This window comes from Carettochelys insculpta, chromosome 4, assembly GCF_033958435.1.
Source record: "Carettochelys insculpta isolate YL-2023 chromosome 4, ASM3395843v1, whole genome shotgun sequence".
Classification (NCBI taxonomy): Eukaryota; Metazoa; Chordata; order Testudines; family Carettochelyidae; genus Carettochelys; species Carettochelys insculpta.
Genome location: NC_134140.1, coordinates 24,627,937 through 24,655,265, shown reverse-complemented (window position 1 = coordinate 24,655,265; position 27,329 = coordinate 24,627,937). Strand labels below are relative to the sequence as shown.

At 40.4% G+C, this 27,329-nt stretch overlaps 1 protein-coding gene across 6 annotated transcripts in view; it reads right to left on the bottom strand.

Moving 5' to 3' along the window:
- Nucleotides 1-27,329, bottom strand: part of PPP2R2C (protein phosphatase 2 regulatory subunit Bgamma) — a 214,807-nt gene that overhangs the window by 15,390 nt on the left and 172,088 nt on the right. For all 6 annotated transcript variants that reach the window (XM_074992459.1, XM_074992464.1, XM_074992463.1 and 3 more), the window contains 2 exons: nt 10,146-10,315; nt 2,334-2,425 (listed from right to left, as the gene is read on the bottom strand). In XM_074992459.1, coding sequence (XP_074848560.1) covers nt 2,334-2,425; nt 10,146-10,315 — 262 coding nt within the window. The remainder of the gene's footprint in view (nt 1-2,333; nt 2,426-10,145; nt 10,316-27,329) is intronic.

Below are 27,329 nucleotides of genomic sequence, written 5' to 3'. Positions count from 1 at the left end.
GCGCAAAATTAACTATCCTTGCACATATAAACAGCATGGTAAAGTGAGCCTTTAAAAAATAGAATGCTCCCATTTACTGAGGTCCAGTTGATTTCATCTTATGTTGATCTTTCTGACTTATTAGGTGAGTATTAGCCAGTTTAAACCCAGTACTGAGCTCCAGCACCTCCTGATTTGACAGTTCATTGCCCTGGCACCTAGTCTGTGCTTGTTGCATCAGTTACTAATGGGAAAAAACTCTTTAGCCCTAGCATCTTTTTCTTGCGTTATTTACTTGTAACTGTCCAGATACTTTGAGGATGCAAGCATTTTTCTTCAACTACTGAAGGAGGCACCTGAGAGTGCAAATACACCGCTCCATAGAAGCATAACATCTTAGTTTGTATTTAAGGATGGGTGAAATGGTTTTAAAGGTATTAGGAAAGTCCTGAAGCTTTGTGGTGATTTTGAAATATCTAATTAACTCCATTCACGTGCCCATACCCACACCTTGTTGAATGTCTGCTCTCCCCAGGGTCCTGGGTGGGATAAGTATCAATGTAGCTTTAAAAAACAAAAGGGGGGGCTATTCTTGGTTGTCTTTCCATTCTAACTGGAAGCCAGAGGTACTGAGAATCTCATGAGAAAGTCAGTTGTTCTAAGGTTTCTATCTACTCCTTGAAAGATCAAGGGATTCAGAGGGACACCCAAAACCCAGTGTCTACATGAGCCCCTTTCTTCCTTAAGAGGCATCGAAAGATGATGAGGTGCTGCAATAATTATGCAGTGCCTCATTAGCATAATGGCAGCCACAATGATTCGAAAGTGCAGCTTTTTGAATCATGCATCACCCGTGGAGACGGGACACCCCCAATTTTTGAAAGCCCTTCCTCCTATCACCAGATAGGATATTCATTGCAGCGCCTCATTAGCATCTTTCGAACCCACTCATTAACATGCCCCTTTCAAAAGGAAGGGGCTCATGTACACACAGGATGGATGTTTATCCAAAGCTTTTCTGAATCAATCCTAATTTTCCAACATCCTGAGCCATGCCTACCACCGAGCAGTCTTCTCTCATACTGGTTAGCTTTGGCACTTGCAGGTAGCCAGAGGGTAGAACTTTCGCAATGCTGAAATGCAGCTAATGCCCAGTATAAAAAATTAAGTTTGGGTAGAATATCCCAAAGGTGATGGTCTTGCAGCTTGAGTTTTCCAAGTCACTTAACAGTAGACTGGACGAAGTACATGGGACTATGCTAAAGAAAATGTTTTTATATTAATAGGATGACCCACTAGGTCTTTCCTGTTTCTAATTTCCATGATACTTTGGGAAATTTCATGAATTTTGACCTAATGCCTGAGAAATAAATTAACAGAATTTGGTCATCTGTCTATAGCTCTTCCACAAAAAAAGTTAAAAGAATGCTTCACAAATAGCGGCCAGTTTTCTGCAAAGCAATGGCTGGTCATATGGCACTGGCTCTTTCTTCCTCCTTATTTTCTGCTGGTAAATTGGATTTACATGAACACTACTTTCTTAATTCCCCTGAGCATGAGTTTCCTTAGCTAAACTCCTACCATGTCTACACGAGCCCCTTCCTTTCGAAAGAGGCATGCTAATGAGCGGGTTCGAAAGATGCTAATGAGGCGCTGCAATAAATATGCAGCACCTGATTATCATTATGATGGCTGCAGTGATTCAAATGTGCAGCTTTTCGAATCGCGCGTCACCCATGGAGATGGGACCTTCCAAAAGGACCCCCCCCACAGTTTTAAAAAGCCCTTCTTCCTAACACCTGATAGGAATAAGAGATTTCAAAAACTGCGGGGGGGTCCTTTCAGAAGGTCCCATCTCCACGGGCGGCATGCGATTAGAAAAGCTGCACTTTCAAATTGCCGTGGCCGCCACTATGCTAATCAGGCGCTTCATATTCACTGCAGCTCCTCATTAGCATCTTTCAAACCCGCTGATTAGCACACCTCTTTCAAAAGGAAGGGGCTCGTGTAGACCCACCCTACAGGTGGGTTATCAACATTTTTCTTTAAAATAAATAAATAAATAAATAAAAGTTGTGTTTTCTTTTGATTCTGGCTGCTCATTTCAGTGCTAATGGTGAAAATGAGTGGAATCTGATTTTCTCCCAAGGGCTCTCTGTGACAAATAAAAAGTCTTAAATCATGGCTAAGAAGGAGAAAAGGCACAACAACAACAACAGATTGGACATTGATATGCAGAAATGTAACTTGACAGGTACAGTAACCACAAGTTACAGATGATTTCTTGATTACACTCTGTTATATGGCAGCCCCTCAGCTAAATTAAAATAGTGATGGACATAAGCCTGGGTTACCTGTCTGATCCATTCCATGCACATTCAAACTTGTCAAAGATGCAGTCATTTTCATAAAGGGAACACAGCTTGCTCCTAAGGTAATCATGGACCTGTTTAACACAAAAAGACAGTGCAGTTTTTACAAATCTTTGTTTCAGAATATATCCTACACAATTTTACAATGTTTGAGAGTACTTCTGGCTATTAAACAAGATGCCAGTGCTTTTCCACAGTTCAATTCAAGGAACGCTATAGAATTAACGTATAGGTTGAACCTCTCTAGTCCAGCACTTTCTCATCCAGAAACATCTGTAATCTGGCATAATTTTAATTAAACAGCCACTTATTATGGGTGTGGTCAAGTTTCCCATGGTCCCATGAAGTTTGTTTACAGCCCATAGTCCTGGCTCTCAGTGTTCTGTGCTGTTATTTAGCTGTAATTTACCCGTCTTCTAAGAGCCCAGTAAGCAGTAGAAGTGTTGATAATGCTGCTAGACAATGCTGAGTTTCTATGGCCTGGCAAATTCTCTCACTCAGAACCAGTCAGGTCCTGAGGGTGCCAGATTAGAGAGGTTCAACCTGCAGCAGGAAACGTGCTCTTCTGCACATACTGTAGATTACCTCTCAAACCTGGTTGGTTCCTTTTCATGTGACTTTCTGAAATTTAGCTAATGCGAGTATGAAGGGTCTAATTTAAATAATCATAATCCAAGATCTGTATAGAATTTCATTTACACTTAGAGCTATGAGAGAAAGAGTGTCCCTGTTCTGTTTATAAAAGCTGTAATGAGTGGTATTATATTATACAGCAATTCAAAAATAAAGTACATGGTGTCTTGTTTATAGTTCTGATTCTAGTTACTTAATTTCAGTGGTTATGCTTGAGATCTGAAAACTAACCATGAGTTCTTATCTTGCATGCTTTGCAGGTGAGATTCATGGAAGATCTTGTTTTATGCTACTTACCTCTACGAAGTGCAAGTTTAACATAAGAGGACAGAACCAGTGTTCCCTGTAAGCTAAGCACTTGGGCAGCCACTCATCAGAAATTCAGATGCTGCCCAGCTGGCTAGCAGAGCACCGAGATGCACACATGCCTTGGTGCACATAACAAAATTTATTTCTCCCATGGATGTTAAAAAAGAGAGGGAACAAGGGACAGAACTCATGTGCATTGCATCAGTCCTTCAATGAATTTATTTTTTTTTAAATTCTGTAAAATGTTCTTAGCCCCCAACACTGAAATAAGGAACCAGAGACTTCTGCCTACACAAGACCTAGTCATCCAATTTATTGTCTTGATTGCCTCTAGTAACTTCTACAACATTCCTAATCTTTAACCAGGAACTGTAAACCAACTAGTTCTTCTGATATGAAAGTTGACTAGATGACTTCTGAGGATGTACCACATCAGTGTAATGGACCATAAGGTCCAAATTTAGTCCTGACCTAAGAAAGTACCCTTCCACTGAAGTTCATGAAACTATGTCTGTTAATGACAGCACTAAATTTGGCTTTCCTGCCTGTGGCATTCTCAGCTCATGCTCATCCTCTTCTTCTGGTCAACAGCCTAGAATTTACTACAAGATATTTTAATATTGGTTTCACTGCTTTGTCTGGCTAGCTCACTCAAGTTTTATTAAGGGTAGAACTGTTTGCAACAGTTGCACGATAGAGTGTAGTGAACAAACGTGCAAATCAACTCAATTTTTATGGGTTATACATTTCTGTCATGGATCAATTTTCAGAACTAGAGTTATGAGGCCCTATACTTTATATGATCAGTTACAGTATGTCAGCAGAACATACTGTTTACCTAATAGCTAACACACACATGGGAGATGTGGATAGAATATTTCACCTTTAAATGCATTTACTGAATGTTGCATGTTGTGGTGCATGTTCCTGGTGGATGCTTCATTTATCCTTTATAATGAGATGATTCCATCTTCCCTTTATTGATAGCCACCGGACTTTTGCAGCAGAAGTTGGTAGGATTCCCAAATTATAACTCACCTCTGAGGTGACTAAATCATTGCCTCATTTGCTAACATTTTAACTGTATTACAAGATTGGGATTCTTTGCGTTAATACTATTGTGTTAAAGGAATGGGGATCTTTCATCAATATCTTGATTGCCCAGAACAAAAATGTGCACAGGGAAGAAATTGACAAAAGGGGCTGAGGCATGTTGAGAGGATGAAGCTGCAGTAATATGATATACGTAGTACCCAGTGGGCTCAAATCTCTACCTGCATCACCATTTTCAGCCTCCATGCTCTTTTTTTCTGCCATCTTTTTCATGTGCCACCTGTCCACTGTGACTGATGCACCCATTTAAAAGCATGTTCAGCTCAGTAACTGTAAATAAGCCCCTACTAGGCAGTGCATTCTGTTTCCTCTACTTTCATTCTTCCTTCTGAAGGTTTTAATGCCTCATTATCAAGGTGCTGATACTCTGTCCATAAATGCCAGTGCTCATTTGTCCGCGCTTCAGTCCAACCTTACTTTTCATTCTTGCTCACACTGATCGCCTCCAGGATAACTGAAAAATCTGCTTTGTTATAAATTTGAACATTTGCCCCTTATTCCCACTATCATCTCCCATTCACAGAATGGGGAACTATCCTAAAGATGAGGTTACCAAACTGGCACCCATTGTATCAGTTAATTAAACCATATGCCAGAGTCAACCAGGCACTAACATTACCAAGATCACTGCCATATTGGCCTCTCCCAAGGCAGCACAGCAGTAGTATGGATGATTCCTGACAAAGACTTCATTCCTCCCTGCACCAGTGAGGTCAGTGGCATTAGAAGATTTAAAAAAAAAACATCTAATATCACAAGGAATAAAGGTTCTTTCATTTTTACACTTTGGCTTTTATTATGATGATAAAACTGATCCACTGCTTAGTGAATTCTGGAGGTAAAGCTCCCCCCCTTTTTGATGGTGGTTTCATGCTAAAACTGGATTTTTATTGTCCACATATTGTTCGTAGGTGCTACCTTGCCATCTGTGAAAAATGTTCCAATTTCCATAGAAACTATTCAGAAAGAATTTCCACCAGAATTTTCTTTTCTGGAACGACGCTCATCTGGATATGTAAGCACTTGAGAGAATTACCTAGACATTCTATGCTCTGGGGAAACAACGAGGAGCTCTTTTGTTGGAACACATTACGTCAGGCAGGCATGGTAATGACAAAAGGCACACTGGTCTCACTTATTGCCATTAGGCCCTTGTCCTCTTTGGGTTCATACTGACACTATTCACAAACATGGTCAAGTTTGGTTGTTGCTAACAGCAAGGTGATCAAGCCCCAGAGAACCACACAAGAGAACTTCTGAAATAGATGTCCCAGAAACTAAATTCTGTCGAGGAAGCAATTTTAAAATATCTCTGTTCTTGACTTTCATGGAAAATCTCCTGTGATAACCCTTCGTGTCAATGATCTCACCTTACCTCCAAAATATATCCATTCCATCTGTGTATGTGACACTTCATCGACAGTCCAAATTTAGACACTCAGTAATATACAATGATGACCACAACTAGGGATGGCTAAGCCTGAATAGAGGCATCCTCTCATAAATAACTAGTAAATTAAAAAGGCTCAGGGTTGCAGTAAAAGACCATGGTAGTTGCAGTTAACATTATGCTCAACAGTTCCCTAACAGCAAGTCGTATATAGGTGATGTGAGGAATAGGAGGAAAGCAGGTAAACTGGTGAACTCATGAGAGCAATAGAGGAAGGGAAGGTAGATGGACTGGATGCAATCAAAGGAAAGGAAAGGAAGAGAGACAGTGTGTGGTTTTTCAAAAAAGGAGATGGGAGGGGGACACAGAGAGGACAGGATCTGACAAGCTACCAAAAGTGAGCAAAGTTAATATGAGGGAGTTTTAATATTAGTTATTTTGGGCTGACTCTGAGAAGCTGTGAGGACGCCCTCCTTTCTGCTAATTCTAGTGCCCATTGATTCCAGACACCTGAGACCTTTTGTAGGCCACCCTCTTGTGGGGGCAGGAGGCTGGTCACTGAGCATGAAATGGAAACATGTTATGTGGATTCCTTCTTGCAATAATGAGGGAAATGGAGAAGAGAAATAAGGAACAGTTCAGAGTTATGTTAGAGGGATATAATTTTCTTTAACTTTATTTAGTGGAAATAATTTCAAGATAATGCAATGCAAAGTCCTGCACAAAGTGTATTGGAAGTGTGCATGTATTTGTAGCTGTGGCTTATGAGAACTTGGCATTTGTTAAAATAAGCAACGTTAGTATGAGTTGCATTACGAAGACTGGGTCAAAATACAATATAATATTGGGACTATGTAATGAATATCATTGATGGGATTGAGGATAAAAATTGCCTTAAATTCTTCCTATGGAGAACACAATTTTACAATGGTTGTCCACAGCACTGCTTAATGTAAAATAGGACAAAATGTAGACACAAAATAGTAGCAACGTGGGCAGACAGATGCAGTAGACTGATGGATGACAGAGCTAGCCTCTCAAAACACATCTGGTATCCTCATGATGACTCACCATGCTTTAAAACAATATTAATGTCATAGAAGAGACATCTTTTTACACTATAATAAAGAACTGCCACATGAGTTCTGACGCATTTGACGAAGTGATGTAGCTCATTTTTTTCTCATTTTTCTTGTTTATCATCTTATGTTTTACTTTCCTTTTTGTACAGAGGGGTTTCTTTGTTATTTGTTTGCGTTTGGAAGGCATAATCTGCAGAGGCAGTCCACCAAGCCCAGTTTTTCAGAACTGTATGTGAGCAAGCACATGCCAAATTTCCACCCACAGTTATTATCTTTACCTGTGCATTTGCTGGAGTTATACGTACACGTATCTATGTGTCCAAAAATGCACAGATCCAAAAATCTGGGTCTCCATTCCAGCCTTCAGAGTACATGACAAGGTTATAATAATTTTTCTTTATTAATTTGCATTTGCTGGCCAGACATTTGTGTGCATGTGCCCTGGTGGGCATAATAATTGCATGAGAAAAATATATTTTAAAAAGTATCATTTTCAAACATTTCTCTTTTCTATAAAATACAGAATCATATTTTCCCGTTAAAAGAGGACAAAGGGCTGCTGAAAATATCCTGAATTTTATGAAACCTAATAATGGATGTTTTGGGGTCCTATGAGGCATCTTCTCATAAATCACTTGTGTTCTTCCTTGTTTTGTCAGCTGCAAAGCATTTATTTTTATCCATGGTATCGCTATCCTTTTTACTGTGGGTAAGTGCTGGAAAAGAAGACAATCTATTGTTTAACAAAAGGCAGTGAAACCTAGTTAAAAAATTTCTGTCTTTTTATAAGCTTCTCATTATTGCAATCAGTACTGAAAAATTTACATTTCACTCATTTCTCACATCTCTACATGGAGAAATACAACTTTTTAATTGGCCCTACTGCTAGGTGTCAGGCTGACTTCAACCTGGCCAGTTTATTTCAAAGCTTCGTATGTGAGGAGATAATAGTAGATGTCACACTCAAGACAAACATTAACTTATATGCTAAATTATACATTACTTGAAGTCCTAAAATCTTAGACTTGGCTGTCATATACCAAATGCTGTTTTATGTCCCCCATGCCTCATCATTTTTCACATAAGAACCAAAATCTCTAACACAATTATCACTATCAGGGCTATTAAGCTACTGCAGAAAGTCTGTTTCGTGGCTTTACAGGACTATAAAGTCACATTTTTAAAAGTTAATATGGGATTTAGCTATACAGCTCCTATTGCAACTAACAGAATGTGTCCCAGAAACCTGAGTCTGTACAAGCTGCTTGTGCAGTTAAAGAGAAAAGGTAAATAACACTCAAAATACAGGTTAAACCTCTCTAGTCCAGCAACCTCAGGACCTGACAGATGCCAACCAAGAGAATTTGACAAACCATGGGAGATCAATACTGTCTAGCAGCATTATCGACTCTTCCACTAGTTACTGAGTTCTTACAAGATGTTTAGGGATAAATTACAGCAAAATAACAGCATAGAATGCTGACAGCCAGGACTGGTGGCTATAAACAAACTTTACAGGACCACAAGAAACTTGGCCACACCCATGAAAAGTGGACATCCAGCTAACTAAAATCATGCTGACCCACAGATGCTGCAAGACAAGAGCGTGCCGAACTAAAAAGGTTCAACCTGTACTACCATTCTGGGATTTGGCACTCTTGCTAAGCCAGACTCCTGGGTTCTTATTCAATGTTACCATGAGTTCAGGCAAGTAATAAAACAAACCCTACATAGCTGCTCCCAGGGCAGGGAACATTGGGCTTTATCTCCACTGACCTCAGATCTGGGACATACACAGTAAAGCAACAGCTTGTTTGACAGCTTTTTCCCCATTGTATTTTTGCAACAAGGACTTCTGGGAGGTACACTTGTCCCAATATGAGTAAACCCAGAATATTTTAAACTCAGATTTTTCTTACCAGATGGCACAGCCTTAAGGGCCCAAATTTGCTATTGGCTGAAGTCAGCAGAATCGCAGGCTCCAACGCTGAATTGGGTCACCTCATGTAAGTTTGACTGGCATTGGCCAAACTCACATAAGCTGTGTCTACACGTGCATGCTACTTCGAAATAGCGGCACTAACTTCGAAATAGCGCCCGTCGCGGCTACACGCGTCGGGCGCTATTTTGAAGTTAACTTCGACGTTAGGCGGCGAGACGTCGAAGTCGCTAACCTCATGAGGGGATCGGAATAGCGCCCTACTTCGACGTTCAACGTCGAAGTAGGGACCGTGTAGACGATCTGCGTCCCGCAACGTCAAAATTGCCGGGTCCTCCATGGCGGCCATCAGCTGGGGGGTTGAGAGATGCTCTCTCTCCAGCCCCTGCGGGGCTCTATGGTCACCGTGGGCAGCAGCCCTTAGCCCAGGGCTTCTGGCTGCTGCTGCGGCAGCTGGGGATCCATGCTGCAGGCACAAGGTCTGCAACCAGTTGTCGGCTCTGTGTATCTTGTGTTGTTTAGTGCAACTGTGTCTGGGAGGGGCCCTTTAAGGGAGCGGCTTGCTGTTGAGTCCACCCTGTGATCCTGTCTGCAGCTGTGCCTGGCACCCTTATTTCGATGTGTGCTACTTTGGCGTGTAGACGTACCCTCGCAGCACCTATTTCGATGTGGTGCCGCGCAAAGTCGAAGTTGAACATCGACGTTGCCAGCCCTGGAGGACGTGTAGACGTTATTCATCGAAATAGCCTATTTCGATGTTGCTACATCGAAATAAGCTATTTCGATGTTGGCTTCACGTGTAGACGTAGCCATAGTGGTGATAATATCATGATTTAACAAGGCTTTCTTTCAGGTTGAAGCCAGTTCAGAACTCTAGGGAGAAATCTGTGCGTGGGATTTTCAAAAGCACTCGGCACTGACCCAATCCTGGTCCCACTAATTTAATGGTGCAGTGCTCTTTGATTTCAATGAGACCAGAGGTGGGCCAGTGTGCCGCACTCTTGAAAAGTCTAACCTGCATGTTCATTGCAACCAATAATTGTGCAGTTACATAATGAAAATTTTGATGCAGAACTGAACAGATGATTTCCCTTGATATTGAGAGAAGTGGTTTTAAGGGCCAAATTCAGCTTTGTTATAACTCCTCTGACTCCAGAAGAGTTAATCTCACCCCTATACTTAATGCTCAAGTAAATCATACCTCCTATTCATTTTAAAGTGATTTTTCTGTAACATTCATCTCAAAATAAGCGCAGTGCACCATGAATACATCTGGAATATTGAGATGTTTTTATAGCACTGAACTTTAAGACATAGCAAACATCTACCTGATATGTTTCTATAGGTTTCGTTTCCATGTTCAGATCCCAAACTTTTACAGTGAGGTAATCCCTTGTTAGCATATATCTGCCACTGTGACTGAATTTAACATCCGACACTGAAGAGATAATTTCTGAAAAAAATGATCTGTTACTGGGGTCTTCTGGCTCTTCAAACACTGTTTTTGAAAGAAAAAGAGAAAAGGAAATTAGAATATCAAAAATGTTTATTCAATTCTTTATTTTGGGCTTCTCTTTTGAAGTAATACCGTTAAAGCTACAAATCCATACCCTATAAAATGAATGATCTGGTTATTAATTTCTTCATTTAAATCAGAATACAAGATTCACATTTTAGAACATAGGCTTTGACAGTTTTGAACGAAACAAACACAATGGCTCAGTTAAGCAGAATACAGACAATGTCGGTTTAGAATTAACAATAATAGTTTCGTATTAGTGTTTATATTTTGCTAGTGCTGAGGAGCTCAAGGTAAGACTCAGGACCCCATTGGTGCCAGTACTCTAGAAAGGACAATAAAAAAAAGACATATCCATCCTGACCTAAAGATATTATAATGTGAGTAAGTGCATGTGCTGCCTTCCATTCAGCATAACCCCAAACTGTTTACCAAAACTATACACATAAGAATAATTTCATCTACCAATGAAGTACAATCACTTCTGTGTTTAAAGACAACATCGACAGAAACTCTTGGTTTCTGTATTTGTACTGCCCTGCAAAAGAGCTAAGGACAGGAAATAAAACAAATTTTCCATTTAAACACAAGAAAAGGTGCGTATTAAATGGATATTAGTCACAATCCTGCAAAACATGGCATGGAATTGTTCATGTCCATAAAAAGTTGTGCGAATAACTGACTAGTCAGTTCTCTGGCCAAGCCAAACACTAAAACTGAACTATTTTGTATCCACCAAAAATGAGTCATACCAAATGAAACAAAATGTTTATTTCACACAAACAATTTTAGCTTTTTTTTAGTTTGCAGCAAGTTTCAAAGCTCATTTATTTCAAATAAAAAGCCAGAAATGTTTCATTTAAAAATGTCAAAACAAAATGTTCTTGACTGAAACAATCTTGTAAACTTGCTGCATTTTGGCAAAATGTTTTGGTTGACCCAAACCTGCATTTTGGCAAAAAAAGACTTTTATCCAAAAACACTGCTCAGCCCTATGCTGCCTGACATGAGGTGACCAGCTGGTTCAGTAGTTACATAGGTGGAACAGCATTAGTTAGTGAATCATCATATCTATTTTTGCAACTTGTTTGTCTGGAGAAGGCTTCCATCTCATTATTCACCAGCTACAAACCTGCTTACACTGGGAGATGTATTTATTATTAATTGGTGTTCTTGAAATACAATAAAACATTAATCCTGCAGAGATTTTCAAATGGGCCTAGGGAAGGTAGGTACTAAACATCTATTCAAATGGCCTCTCTGAACAATGCTGACCTAAAATGAAGAGTTACACTTAGTCAAATATAATACGCAGTACAGAAAATAATAATAATTAGTGCACTCAGTTCTTCCATCTGAAGGGCTTGACATGATTTTCCAAAGGAGTATTATTATCCCTGTTTCACAAATGGAGAAACTGAAGACTGACCTCCAGCTAAGAATAAAGTATATCAGGTATATTTCAGATATAAACATGAAATGTAAGTCTTAATGTTGTAACACTGAGCCCACAAGTCAAAAGTCTATAAGACAACAGCTTAGCTAAACCAAGGCCTAAGGCCTAGAGATTTGACAGAAGCAACTAACCAATAAGTGACCCTAGGTCATAAATTGGCCCAAGACAGCGATGACCCTCTATCATAAGATGTCATAAGACAGAATACAGTAAACCTCTGACTTGCATGTAGGTTGCATTCCTGAACAACCACATGCAAATCGAATTTTGCACAAGTCGGGGGGCTGGGAAACTGACCAGAGCTAATCCTGGGACTGACAGGAAGCCGCAAATTGCTCCTGGGACTGATGCAGAGCAGGGAAGCAGGCAGCAGCTTGACTTCCATTTCCCCTCCCTGTGGGATCTGAGAAACTGCCCAGCACTGCTGCGCTGGTCATTTTCCCAGCTCCTGGGACTGGTGGGCAACAGTAAACCAGGCGGCAGCCTGTCTCCCAGCTCCCCTCATTGTGGGAGCTAGGAAACTGATCAGTGCTGCTATACTGGTCAGGTTCCTGACTCCCACAAGTGGAGGGGAGCTGGAAGAGCCCCACCACTCCTGGTCACTTTCCTGGCTCTCCCAAGCAGAGGGGAGCCAGGAAACTGACCAGAGCAGCAGCATCAGTCAGTTTCTTTGCTCCTGCAATTGGAGGGGAGCCAGGAGCCGCCTGGTTTCCAGCTCCCAGCCACTCATGATGTCGCCTGGCATTAATTCAAGTAATGTGCAAGTCAAAATTGCACAAGCAGGGGTTTTACTGTACTGCACTAAATAAGTATTGCTAAACTGCTGATATTTAGGAAATATATATTGCAAGGTAGTTAGAATACTGTGGAGATTTTTGCAGGCATAAGGACTCAGAAACGTGCCAACCACAAGTGTTTATAGTAATTGAGTGACATAAATGTTAATGAGTAAAATAAAAACTAATAGCCCAAGTGCCCACACACACAATCAGGAAGAAAACTTGGGTCTCCTGATGCCTATGCTAACCACTTAACCCTACTTTTTCTGCAGATTAAGTTTCTAGTCTGATACCTAGGTATGTAGTGAGATACCTGCAAGTAACTGAGGAAAAGAATTTTAGATAAGAATTTAGATAAGCATTTAGATAAGTACAGTAGGTTTCTCCTCACTGTACCCTTTAAAACACCAATTAAAATGCATTTGTGTGTGATTACTTTTGTAGTCCACCAAGACCTTACTTCTCAATAAAATTCAAAGCAGCTAAATTACAGCTTCAGAGAATCAAAATACTGTCATGCTGAAAAATAAGAAAGTTGATTGTATGTGGCGTAACTCAGAAAAGGACAGGCCGCTTTCTTTTTGGGCGGTGAATGAAATGCACCCATCCCTTGCACATGAAAATAGACTCTCAGTATTAGAACACATGCAACAAATCTAAATGACAATGAATCACATCAAAAGAAAAAAGAAAAAAAACTTTTTCAGACAGGGAGTAAACGAACACCTTTAAACAGCTCTCTAAAGATGTGCCAAGGCATTCAGTACGGTAGCTATTTTGTAATTATCCTGTCAAGTTTTCCACAGCAATCTGATAAGCACAAAGCAATTATCATCTCTCACACCTCTTCCCTTTAATCTGTCCAAATGGTGTATTGTGAATGGCAGAAATTTCATCCTCCTAATTATGATGCAAAGTTGTTATTAAAACCAGGAAAGAAAGAAAAAAAAGCCACTCAAGTGTGCTTTCGTTTATGGCAGTGATGAGTTTCCTCTGCATTTCTCATCTTAAAAGTTCTGGCTAAGTTATGCCACTGATTTCAACAGGAGTTAGATCAGAACTGCTATACTCTCTAGTATGTTACATAGTCACAGTCTTTTTTTGTATAAGAGGAAATTGAATGCGGGGAGAGAGGGATAGCTAAGCAGTTAGAGCATTGGCCTTGTAAACCCAGGGTTTTGCGCTCAATCACTGAGGAGCTTTTCAAGGGTCTGTGGCAGGTTGGATTTAAAAAAAAAAAACCTGTCAGGGATGATGACAGGTCCTGCTGTGAATTCAGGGAAACGGGCCTGATGACCTCTCGAGGACCCTTCCAGCTCTATGAGATACAAATTTAGGAGCCCTGATCTGCTGTAAGCAACTCTGTTAAGCAGAATAACCAGCCCCAGGATGATTGCTCCACATAGGGTGCATCTTTGAGTAGTTTAGTGACCTCTTCGACTCCCCTGTGTGCAGCTGATATAAGGATTTGCTAGGTGAAAAGGGAGTAGATAGGGCATCCGGACACCCTGGGCATCTCTGCCTGATATATTAGTTTGCTGGTGTCATTAGCACCAGCGTAAGGTAAAGCAGCCTTTGGTCCTCTTCAATTCACATTGGGAGACCAGCCTAGCACACAGTAGAGCCCAAGGTCAGAAGAGTGCAAAGCTACCTGACTTTTACATAGCAAGAGAAGTCTCATTAAACTTGGACTTGGAACTAGAATTTTGCTAAATGCTGAGTAAAATTAAGTTGTAAATCTCTAGCAATTACTAAATAACTTTGATAACGTTTAACTTCAGTTCTAAAGAGAATAAATTTCATGCTCCGTCCTTTTCAGTACTGATTATATAAAGCTCATTGTCCAGTTGCAAGCTATTGCTCAAGGTGATGAACACAATTATTACTGATCAGATGTCACTTGAAATTTCATTTAACATTACCTTCATTTAAATATGGTCTTGATAGTAGAGGTAATGCTATCATTAATGATGAATTTATCTGATGCAGTTATACCAATTTGCTATGTCTTGCAGGAAATGCATATTTTACAAAAGGTTGGTTTCCTATCTTTGGCTATATTTAGATTACAGCAATTCGTTGACAGAAGTTTTTGTCAGAAGATACTGCAAGAGCATTCCACTCTGTTGACAGAGAGCAGGTGAACTGCCCAGCCGCTCTCTAGACAAAATGACCAACTGCCTGGTGTCCTGGAAGCCCTGTCTGTTGACAGAGGGCCCCCTGGAACATCCAGACCAGATTTCTGTCAACAGAGGTATTATGCCTGGTGGTGAGCAGGATAAGACTGTCGACAAAAGTGCTGTGTTCTGTTGATTTACTGCTGACAGAACACCTTGGGAATCTGGTTGCACTCTGGGTTTTGTTGACAAAACCCTCTAGTGTACACCCAGCCTAAGTGATACTGGGGGTTTAAGCCAAATAGTTTCCCACTGCTTCCTTTTGTCTCCATTCTACTAATCTCACTCCCTGCCATAGCGTAGGGGATCATATGCAGGAAGAAGTTGGGAAAACTATGTACATGGGAGAGCAGTGGCTGTGTGAAATAACCCCCATCTTTCAGGAAACCTCAAGGCCCAGGCTCTGCAGCTCGTAAGGCAGCTGTTATGTGAAAATGATAAAGAAAGGCAGAGGAAATTACCTTCTGCTAACACTGCTCAAGGACTTTTTTTAGAATAAACAAAGAGCATTAGCCCTGAAATGTTGCTTCACTGAAGATCTTCTACCTTGAACCTCTTCCAGTCCCCCTCCCGTCTCCCTGGCTTCTTGCTACAAATTTAAAAACCAGTACTCATTTTCACAGAAAAATTGAGTGGAGAAAGGGGAAAGATTGGGTTGAGGGATGTACTCCACAATATTGCCCACCTAAAGCCCGTAGACAATTTGCAGCATAAAATCATGTTGGTTTCTTTTAAGAAAAGGAAACTTCATTAGTTGAAATACAAATTTCTTTCCTTTCCATAGGGTCCTTACTGTCAGAGAATAGGAGAAAATATAGGTCAGTGTATGTGACACAATGCCACTGCAGCTTGCCTTTCAGTGGTTTGGACTTGGGCTCAGTTCTGTCTCAAGGGTTCAGTGGGTTTGCACATATGAATAGGGACAACCCCTGCTGGTAAGATTTGCAGGAGCTGAACCTACAAAGACATTAGTTTCGTCAACAATATTGCCATTCAGTCAGACCAACTTTCATTTACAATGCAATATCACCTCTGTTGATAATATACTAATCTACTTTATTGTGATAATTTTAAATACAATCATTACATTACACAATCGCCTACTATTTTGTAAACTATGTAATAAGGTTTTTTCACCATATCCTCATAAGATGCATCATCCAAAATGCACAGTGAATGAGACACTAGTGTTGTGATTTGTACAGACTGTGTGGCATGCACAGAAGTACAATGGGGCACAGTTGAGGTTATTTGTGAAATATTAACCTTGGGATTTTCCTCAGAAGTCCTTCGTTGTTAGATGTTTGGCTGCAAGGAGGGGCTGTGGGGGCCGGACCGCTAGCTCGTGGTTTCGTTATGTAGAATTACAATTCCTACAGAGGACAGCTCACTTACTTAGCAGATCAATAGTTAAGGACCACCCAATGACCACAAGAACCTTTGAAGTACAAGGCACCAGATCAGGTTTATTGTTGATAAAAACAGGAACAGCACTTGGCAGAATCTATGAGGATCCTACAACATGTATATCCATAAGACTGGATTCAGATCACAGAATGGCAGAAGATTCCATCTCTCCCCCTCATCCAGACCCAGAAAGATACTTTTTTTACATCTTTATACAAACAAGCTACACACTGCCCCCGATATGGCTAGTTACCACCCATCTCCCTGTGAACGTTTGGTTCATCAAATCATTTCTAATCATTACACTGTCACTCTGACCTTATCTTTTAGCAGGGGTCAGTGTGTTCCTGTTATTTTTTGGGAAACTTTTTGTTCTACCTTTAATACCGGGATGTTCTGGTACCACTCTTTTGGAATGTGCTTGTATGAGTACTCTGTGATTTCATTTCCTATGAATGTGTGTTTCTGCAAAATCAGCCTTACTCTAGCTAGAATCTTGAACTTGCAAGCTTCTGTTTGCTCATAGCCTGACTTTTTCTAACTTTGCTCTATATCAGCAAAGTTTTCCCACTACTTTAGTGCAGGCCTCATACCAGGGCTCTAAAAAAAGGGCTTATATCTCAGGCTCTCTTCCTACTACATGCTTAACATTAACATATTATTCCCTGTAGAGTTATATATTTTGTAAAGATATATGAGGATGTTTAAGAGAAGATTTTCAAAGGCACAAGCTGGAGTTATGTTTAAAATCTATTGAACTTGGGTACCTGAATTCAGACTGAATCACTACTTATACCTTTGAAAAATCTCCTCTATAATTACATCATGTGTATTAAATGAAAGAAAGTCTAATGATCATGTAAATGTAATAAGAAATCAATCATTAAAATGTTAATGAGTTCCATAAGTCAATGCTGACTACATGACTAACTCTTCCCTCTTGTGTGCTTACCTTAAAAATGTTATTTTCATATTAATTGCTAAAATAGAATAAAATATGCACATTGGAGTTGTTTATTCCATCTTATATTCAATATACGTACATTTTAGATACCAGGGAGTACTAGTGCAGAATTTTTTAGTCTCTGATTTGTGGCCCATAGGTGATCCACAAAGTTGTAGTTGATGCTATGTGGAGAGATGGCACTGATTCTTCCTCCTTATTTCCCAATGCTCAATTAAAGTAAAATACAGCCAAAATATGTTGTTTCCCAATTATTATTTTCCACTTATGCAATCACTGTAGATGAAACAGAAGTGTGAAGTGATTGGGAATGAAAGGGAGGTGGTCCTACAAAACAACACTGGTAATTTGCACTTTCCATTATGGAAACCATGAGTGAGAGCTCCTATTCTGGTGTATAGAACAGACTGGAATTAAGTGGGTATTTGAGAAGTAACCTGTGTTCTTTACAAAGAACAGCCAAAACGTCATTCGGACACTAATGAAGTATATTTAAAAAGGTGCATTCCCGCAGAATGTTTCCTGTGTTTGGCATAGACAATTCTTACTACAATCAGTCTGTGTCTAGGGACTGTGTCCTGCCCCCAACTTCGAAGGGGGCATGGTAATTAGGGTGTTGGGAGATTACTAATGAAGTGCTGTGGTGCACATGCAGCACTCCATTAGGCTAAATCTCCCCTGCGGCAACTTCAAAGTGCCGGCTTGTGTGTAGCCACGCGTCAGCCATGGGTACTTCGAAGCACTCACGCTACTTTGAAGTCCCTTTACTCTGCAAGCCAGCACTTCGAGGTTTCACACTTCAAAGTTGCCACAGGGGAGATTTAGCCTAATGAAGTGATACATATGCACCGCAGCACTTCATTAGTCATCTCCCAACACCTTAATTACCATGCGCCCTTCGAAGTTGGGGGCTAGTCTAGACACAGCCCCAGTGTATTCTGCACAACAGAAAATCAGTCCACTGTTGTTTCCCTGCATGATGTTCATCTCTGACATGTCAAAACCTATCTATTCATGATTCTTAAAACAGACAGACACACACATAGACACAAGAGCAGTTAACGGTATAAGGGTACAATCGTCCCTCAATGCAACCACATAGTAAACTCTGTCTTAGTTATGTTTTCAATAAGTACATTATAGTGAAAGAAAATACACATAAATACAGCAAATACAGTACAAGTTTACAGTGTACAATATTACTGTTGTTGGTAAATGAAATATTCTGCACACATTTTTGTTTGTTTCTTAATATCTATTCTTGTTTTTCTTTAGTGTTATGCATTGTTAGGCATAACTCTCTATTATCCAGAAAATTTGAGTATCTGGTAACCTGCTGGTCCCAGTGCTGCTGGGTATGAAAGAGCTCACTGTATATCTTAATAGTTAATAAGAAACATTCATGATGTCATCAAATGACCTGGTGAAACACTTCATGCTTCTTGAAATGAATGACTTTACCCCAAAGACAGAGCATCTGTCCTTGATACTTCTGACTCAACTGGCATAAAGTCATGAAGGCACTGCTATAAGACAGTGTTAAAACGGAAATATTAACAATACTACTCAAAGTACTGACTGTTCTGTTGTAAAGTTAAAACAATAACTCCTTAATATATAAAGGTAATGGTGACATATTATTTGAAGCTATTCTACACAGTTATTAATTCATACAAAAGAAATGGTATACTGCTAGGACAAAAGAAATGTCAACTGAACAAAATTAAACTAGTCTTTCATAGAACTAAAAGGAGAGACGTAGACAGAACAATCTCTGCCAAGAGCTGTAATGAACATCCAGGAACCTGGTGCCAACTTCCAGGCTTTTCTACAGTTGAAATACTAATAAACTTAAACCAGCTAACAGTAAGGTTAATGGTTATGTCACATAATTCTAAATAACAGAGAGGTGAGCCTTGGAACATCTATTGCTGCAGGATCATAGGCCAAACCAAGATTCTGCTAAACTCTCTAAACTAAATATTATTTATAGAACTTCAGAATAAATCTTCTGAGTGAAAGAGATGTAAACGTACAATATGGGTCAGAGCCTCAGCTATTAAATCAGCGTACAGAACACACTGGGTTATAATATCTGATAATCCGGCCTGTATACATTTAAATCTTCTACAGCTCTCCCTTTCCATTTTATGAGAAACAATCCCATTCCAGGCACATCCCATTGTCCTGGCACAACCAAACCATTACCTTGCTTTAAGTTATGCTAAGAGGAAGCTGGGCACCAAATTTGGTGGTCCTAGTTCTAACAGTTGAGGAGGACTTCTTGAACAGATAAACGCTCTCAAATATATAGTAGATTAACCCTAATCTTCACAGATTGCCCTTCCTGTCTCAATTCAAATACTTAGGTGAAATTCATAAATATCAAAAATCAGTTCTGAGGGATGCATTTTAATTTCATTTTTATGTCATTTACCCTGCCTTACGTGATAAAAGGTAAAATTTCCTCAAAAATACTTCTCCCCTTTAGACTGAAAATGCCAACACACACTAGTATACCTCTAGCTAGTGACCCATGAATAAAAGCAAGACATTTTATCAATACAGCTAGACACTATGAATTTTAAATGTAAACCATCAAATCAATATCTAAGAATCTGCTTTACTCTGATATTCCACAGTGCGTTGTTGCAACTTGTCACAATATGCAAGTGACAGTGCAAGAAAGCTGAACTAGATCAATACATGAAGATCAATAAGGTGAGCTTCACTGCAGAGATGCTTATATTAAATGTTGCTTCACCGGGGAGTTTGCTAATGAAGAGCAATACTAAAAAATCACAAGTAAGGCAAAGGTGGAAGGGATGAGGTAATATTAAAAAGAGAGCATTGTTAAACTGCAGTCTTGCTAAGATTCATAAACACATTTAATGTTGAGTCATTAAGGCCCAATTGCAAAAGCACTGGCTGAGATGGTTTAGTTGGTGCTTGATCTGGCTTGGAGTAAGAGGTTGGACTAATCTTCTAGGATTCTAGTCCCACTGAGGTTAATGACACATGGGACTACTCTGTAAATATACTCAAGTGAATACATACATTTTGGAGATTGGGACTAAGACTGAAAGAAAGAATCTTCTTCCCTGCTTAAATGGCATCTTGAATGAAAAATGGAAATTTGAAAGACAATTTATTTAAATATATTAAATTGCAATAAAAAGATTGAATAATTAGCTAAATGTTAGAGCAGTTATTTGCTCTGACTGGGGGGTATGTTTTTGGGGAGACTAATGGAACACCTTTTTAATCATAAAATATTTGGGTGAACTTTGGTATTTTATATATATATATATATATATATATATATATATACACACACTATTTCCTAGCCGCAAGTACATACATCAGACATTTTCTTTTTACTTTTTTTAATATATTTGCATAATCAAGGACAAAGATGCACAGCTAATAACTATATTTCTGCAGTAGCAGTCCTAAATTTTCATTATCTATTTTAAATTATTATCATCACAAAAGTACTCTACACCAATCCTGGGGCCCCACTCTGCAGGTGGCCCACAAGATCACGCTCACTGAAGTTTCTGCACAAAGAAGGGCCCTTTACAAGATTGGGTCCACTATGTGTGAAATTGGCATTATAGATCTTAAGTGTCAGTTCTAATTAGGAAATTTATGAGAAGTAAAATTACCAAGACATGAGCACATTTTTATATCTAGATTACATAAAATGATGATACCTGATAAAACAATGGATACACACATTAGCAACATATTCCAACAACCCAAATTTGGATCTATAATACAAAAAACAAACCTTTAACAACACGAGAGTGAAGTGTTGTGAGACCTCTGATTACGTTGACCTTTTTTGAATGTCATGTGACCTCACAGCTCACACCTGCAGTGAACCTACTTTTACAGCTGCCTCAGAACACACACAATGTGAATATTTTCCCCTTGCCTCATAGATCATATTTCCAGGAGGACAGAAACAGCAATCAGAAAATATTTTCTCAAATGTAAAGTCCAGACCAAAGGAACACAGTGTCTTTCTCTTCTATTCTTACAACAAGCATCACTCATTTGGAAAGGTCAATATTAATTAGCAAATCCAGCAGAGACATTCTGTCAGGGTTTGTGTGTATGTTTGTCTGGTTGTGCTTTGTTTCAAATGAAAGATAATCCATATTCAATTACAGGCTGAAAAACTGTCAGGACTATGTAATCCCAATGTCCTTTCAAAGGACGTTATTTTGAGTTTTAAACTAATGTGTTCCTTTTGTTTTTTTCCTTTCTCTGATTCTACGGTCTGGTGACTGTTTGCTTTCTCAGGTTTAGTATATCTAGATTCTGCCAACAGAAGAGAAGGTATCTCATTCTTCTCATTGGCAGACTTGCAGTAACTAGTTGAAGTCATTGTAAGGAGGAAAATGCATGAAACTTATTGAAAGTGCATCAGTCTGAGGCCTTGTCTACACTACCAAATTTTGCCGACAAAACTTATATCAACACCCAACAAGCAACAAAACAAAACTTGCCAGAAGGTGTTCACACTTGCTCCCTCTGTCCACAGATCACAACCACATTGAGGGCACCATCATCGCCAGTGTGAGCAGTGCATTGTGGGCATGTATCCCGCAGTGCAGCGTTGTGGAAAGGCAGAGCTGACCGCTGAGCATCTTGGGATTCTCTCCAAGTTTACCCAAAACATCCCCAGCTGCCAGGAGTGGGTGTGGCATAATGAATAGCTGTGTGAATCTTCCTTGCTGAGGAACATCAAGGCAGCAGAGCAGCATGTTTCCCTCACACTGCAGCAGCAGTCTGCCTGGGCTGTGCTCCTAGTACAGGGCAGAACAGGAGCATTCAAACGATCTCCTCTTTATTCCTCAAATGGAGCAGTGCACTCAGCTGCCAGATACTGCCCAAAGCTTTGAAAGGGAAGGGGCGAATGCCTGCAGGGCAGCAGAGTGAAAACTCTACCAGGGCAGGCATCTACTAACTGAAGTCAGTTCTGTCAACAAAACCGACATGTGTGTCCTCGTTGGCTTTCTGTGGACAACAAAAGGAGGGGGGAAAGAGAAAACAGCATCACTGGACTGACATCTCTTACTTGTTACTGTCCTTCCCAAGCCATTCTGCACAAGCATCCTTGTAAATGATGGCTCTTACAAGACAAAAGAGAAATCTCTAATGGAAAAGTTATTGGAGACAGTAACATCATAGGTACTTCCAGTGGTTAAGTTGTTTCATGCCTTTGAAGAATAGGTAGGGAATTTAGGAAGGTAAAGTGGATGGTTTGTGAGCTCAGTTTGAAGGAACCAATTTCAAAATAGCAGCATTAAGATTGCTGGCTGCATGCACAGTGGATAAAGCTGCTGCTTGGGGAGGCAAACTCCCCTGCCAGTGGCCTCGCCCATACTCCAGCCTGGATCCTTCTAGGCCCCACCCCCTCCTCACTGTCCCATACCTTCCCCGCTGTCTCCCTCTTCTCTCTGCTCACCCATTCCCGCCAAATCCTTGAACCCACTGTAGGAAATGACATCGGTGGTGGTGGGGGGAATACACTCTTCTAAAATTTCTTTCTAAAAGAAAATGGAGCATGTTTTCCACTGCACGCCAGATTCTGAAGACTGGACATGCAGAAAGTACTTAAATGGAAGCACTAACATTGGGAATAAAAATGTTAGTCACAGTTTTTTTTGACATACCCGGAAATTTGTCAGATGCTTATTTGCAAAAACTTTGTAGTAAAGGCTAGTCTGATTTTAGTTAGCTGAAGACCACTTATCATGGGTGTGGCGAAGTCTCCCATGGTCCCATAAAGTCTGTTTATAGCCACTGTTATTTAGTTCTAACATTACCCGTAAATGTCTCCTAAGACCCAAGTAAGCAGTGGAAGTGTTGATAATGTGCTGGACAATATTGACCTCCCGTGATCTGGCAAATTCTCTCATCCAGCAGTGATCCAGGTCCAAGGGTGCCGAATGAGAGAGGTTCAACCTGTACTTAAAACACCAAACAGCAAACTTTGTATGTTGGCAGTGGCTCTCCAGAAGAATCTTAATTCAGCTGAGTCAGTTGATTTAAAACATATCATGGAAAAAGGAAATAGTTGTGTAGTTTATAGGAATCTCCAGAAAATTAAATTGTAAATAAAATGTTCAATTTAAACCACTGAATATTAAACAGGTTTAATATTCAGCGTATACCCTATTTGGCTGAATTTTCAAAAGTGCATACATTGCGTCAAGTCTTCAGTGACTCCCATTATTTATATTCACAGTAGCTCACTCTTTTTACCTGTAGCTGTTTGCCCAATTCTTCATTTTAATGTGCAAACGCCTGTTAAAGGAACCACAGTCCTTTCCAAATCATAGTAAAACAGCTGTATATGTAGAAATATATATGGAACTCAGATGACTAGTTAAAATGCCTTGAATACCGATATTGCACTTGCTGCTAAACTGAAGCTTTCGATTAAAATGGAGGCCTAGAAAAGTAGGTCATGTATAAGCAGAAATCATGCAGTCCATTAGTAAAAGTAGGTGACCATGGACATGACTCCAACAGAGCCACCCTTTAATGAACATCTCAATTTTATGTATCAAATGTTAGTGTACTATGTAAACAGCTCTGGTGGTCTTGCACCTGTGTTTAGGCCACAGCACATACAACTAACTGTGCTGATTGGCTGCCTATTGGTAATCCTGGCAGAGCCAACACTATTTGAATGGGTATGAAACACTTGTCCCCAGATTTGCACCTCTGAAATCAGAATTGTGCCACATTGTTGGGGAAAACTTTTACAGTGCTGTTACTGCCATGCTTGTTTCTATTCCATAACCAGAGGTCTTTTTTGCCTTTCCTTTCTGGCACAATGCACCAGAATGGTATTCAGGCACCTTTTTTGCATTAGAACACCAGAAAAATTTTTACCGCCAGTTCTGCAGCAGTGTGGGACCAGGGCATTAAAACTGAACACCCTAACCCCATGAGGAATCCTCAGACTTGAGTTCCGGCACCATTTTTTTTCTTCCAGAAAAAAGCACTGTCCATAACTAAATAAAGGACAGCCTTCATGATTTTTTTTTACCACTTTGTGTTAATGTACTTAGTGTAACCCATATTAAGTATAGGTCTATACAGTACTATCTGATGCATGGTACATACAGACATCTACAAATGAAAGGTCCCTGTCTAAAAAGTTTGTGGTCTACCTGAGACTTAACACAGGAAAGGACTAAAATTACAAGGTGGAGGAGGAAAAAGCATAAGAGAGAGGGAGTGTAAAACAGTAAAATTTGATCAGATAGACTTATTACTCATATGATATTATCAAAGCTGCTCATTGGATTTTGTTTATTTCTGATAGTGTAATATATTTTCATCTGGGGATCTAGTATCGACAGGGTCTGGTGGAGGTCAGTGACTAAAAACTGTTGGGAAATAGTGAATTTTGAGGAGAGATTTGAAGTAGGAGAATGAGGTTGCACCATGCCCAAGGTCAAAAGGCTGTTTTATGAGCCTGTGTGGAGTAACTTAAGAAGAAATGTTGCCTGAAGGCAAGCTGCTTTGCCCTGGATTGGGTACTGAGAATACAAAGAAATAATTTGTAAAATGCATGGATACTGGTATAAAATTCATGGTGCATGTATAACCTATACAACCATATGTGGTTAACTGTCCCATCTAGTGGTATCTACAGAGAAAGAATAAGTGTCCTCTACAGTGTGAGGTGAGACCCCACTCCCCGTTAGCTCAAGCTGTAGCAACCCCTGCACTAAGCTCCAGTGGTGCCAGGTTCAAGTTTGCCTGTGGGAAGTTACACAAGTATCACAGAGACTGTTTTGTTAACACTTGAATGCCTAGCTGGTATATTCTAAGAAGAATGCTGTAGAGTTTGCAGAACTAGTGTTGCATGTCTGTGGTTAGGTCTACACTACACATAGCAGTCAATGGCTGTTACACAATTGTATCTATGTCAATTGCATAGCTGAAATCAACTTTTCAGCTGTTGACTTCTATGCCTGCCTTCATGGAAGAAGGTCAATGGGAGCACTCCTCCCTTTGAGCTTCCTTAATCCTCACAGCTCACAAGGAATTACAGGGTTGATGTTGACCCAAGAAAGTGCCATTTTGTGCATGCACAAAACAGTGCCCCGGAAGATTGACTCTGCATGGTCATTCTTCTGTGGTAAAGTAGATGGAGGCTGAGTAAGCTATACTCAAACCAATCCAATCAATATCACTTGGTACTCTTCCATGTGCTCTGCAAGTTCTATCTACCTTATCCATTTTTATGTTGTACACGTGCCATACTCAGTTTTTCAACATGTTTGACTCCAGTTTATGTGCAGTAATGCTACATTAAAGGGCTATTGTGTAACTCACAGACCCATAGACCTTGCTCTGCCTTCTGGCGTAAAATGCCTTTTTTTCATTCAGAGTAACTGTATAGTTGTTTTAATAGATTTTTGATTGGCATTTGGCACATGTCATAGGGGCAGACAGGCCTTGTTAATAGGAAGAACTCAAAAGATTATGGAAAACAAAGTAAAACAGAAGAACTCACAACAAAGACCTAAATTCTGTCATGCTCTCATCTTTCCTCATGATATTTGATTTCCCCTCAAAGTACAAAGGTACACAGCTAACCACAGCAAAATAATGCCAAAATTATTCTGGAAGATTATTCTGTAGGGAGGTATAATTTTTTCTTAATGTCTAACCTAAACCACCCTTGCTGCAGTTTAAGCCCCTTGTTCCTTGTCCTATCCTCAGAGGCCAAGAAGAACAATTTTTCTCCCTCCTTCTTGAAACCCTCTTTGAGGTACTTGAAAACTGCTATCATGTCCCCTCTAAGTCTTCTCCTTTCTAAACTAAACAAGCCCAGTTCTTTCAGTCTTCCCTCATAGCTCACCTTCCCCAGACCTTTAAACATTCTTGTTGTTCTTCAGTCAAAAGATTGGAAACTTGGGTCTATATCAGGGGATCGCAACCATTTTTGTTCTGAGTGCTTCCCCACCAATGTGCTACAGACACTCCATGTCTACCAACCCCTTGCCACAACGTTTTTTTTGCATATAAAAGCTAGGGCCAACATTAAGGGGTAGCAAACGTAGGAATTGCCCAGGGCCCCACATCACAGGAGCACCGTAAGAAGCTAAGTTGCTTAGGCTTCAATCCTCTTTAGCAGGGCTCCGGGTCCTGGACTGCAGCACTGTGTGATGCAGCTTTGGCTTTCTGCCCTGGGCTGTAGCGAGGCTAATACCAGACATGCTTTGTAGACTTCCTGAAAGCTGCTCAGAGATTCCCAGGGGGCCCTTAACCATTGGCTGAGACTCACTGGCCTAGATAAATACAATAGTTCAGTATGTAATCAAGGTTTTTGTGAAAAGCAGCAAAGAAAAAAATGTCACAGGCTGCTGTTACCCTACATAGCACACATTCCTTTTGTTACAATAGTAAATTTTCAGCTCATGTACTGTAAGAAATGCCGAATGGGTTTCATTTTACGTGCACTATATTGGAGGCCTCTGAGTCCTGTCACACTCCTGCCCAGAAAGGAGCAATGGAGGTACAACCTCCAAGGAACCTGGAACAACTGTGCAGGAAAGCAGTTGATTGGGGGAAGCTGCAAGGGACTAACCAATCACAGGTTTCAGGTTGGACTAAAAAAAGCTACAGTTCAGATCACTTGTCAGTTCTTTGCTTGAATCAGAGGAGTTCAGATGGTGCTCCTGCTTGGCTAAAGCAGGGGTGGGGAATAATATTTGATGAGGGATCATTCCAAGATTCTGGTAATTTGTCAAGGGCCCCCTTTTTTATGGAGAGGCTGCTGGGTCTGGGGCGGAAGTTGGGTGCAAAAGGGCAAAGAGGGAATTTGGGTTAAGGAGGGGGTTATGACCCAGGGCATGGGATTCGGGTGCAGCATCCAGGAGGGGATATGCGATCAGGAGAGGTTTCTGGACTGGGGACAGGTGAGGAGAGTTGCAAGGTCTGGGAGGGAGTAGTGACCTGGGACTGAGGTGCAGAGTGTTTGGATGGTGACCTGTGGCAGGAAGTTGGTATGTGGGAGGGGTGTGGGGTGCCAGATGTAGGGTCTGGCTGGGAGGCACTTACCTAGGCACTTTCTGGACATCAGCCCAACCAGACACTTAGGCAGGATCCTTGTCTGCCACAGCCCCAAGTTCAAAGTGGTTGGCTGTTCCTTCCATGTTCCTCTCTGTGC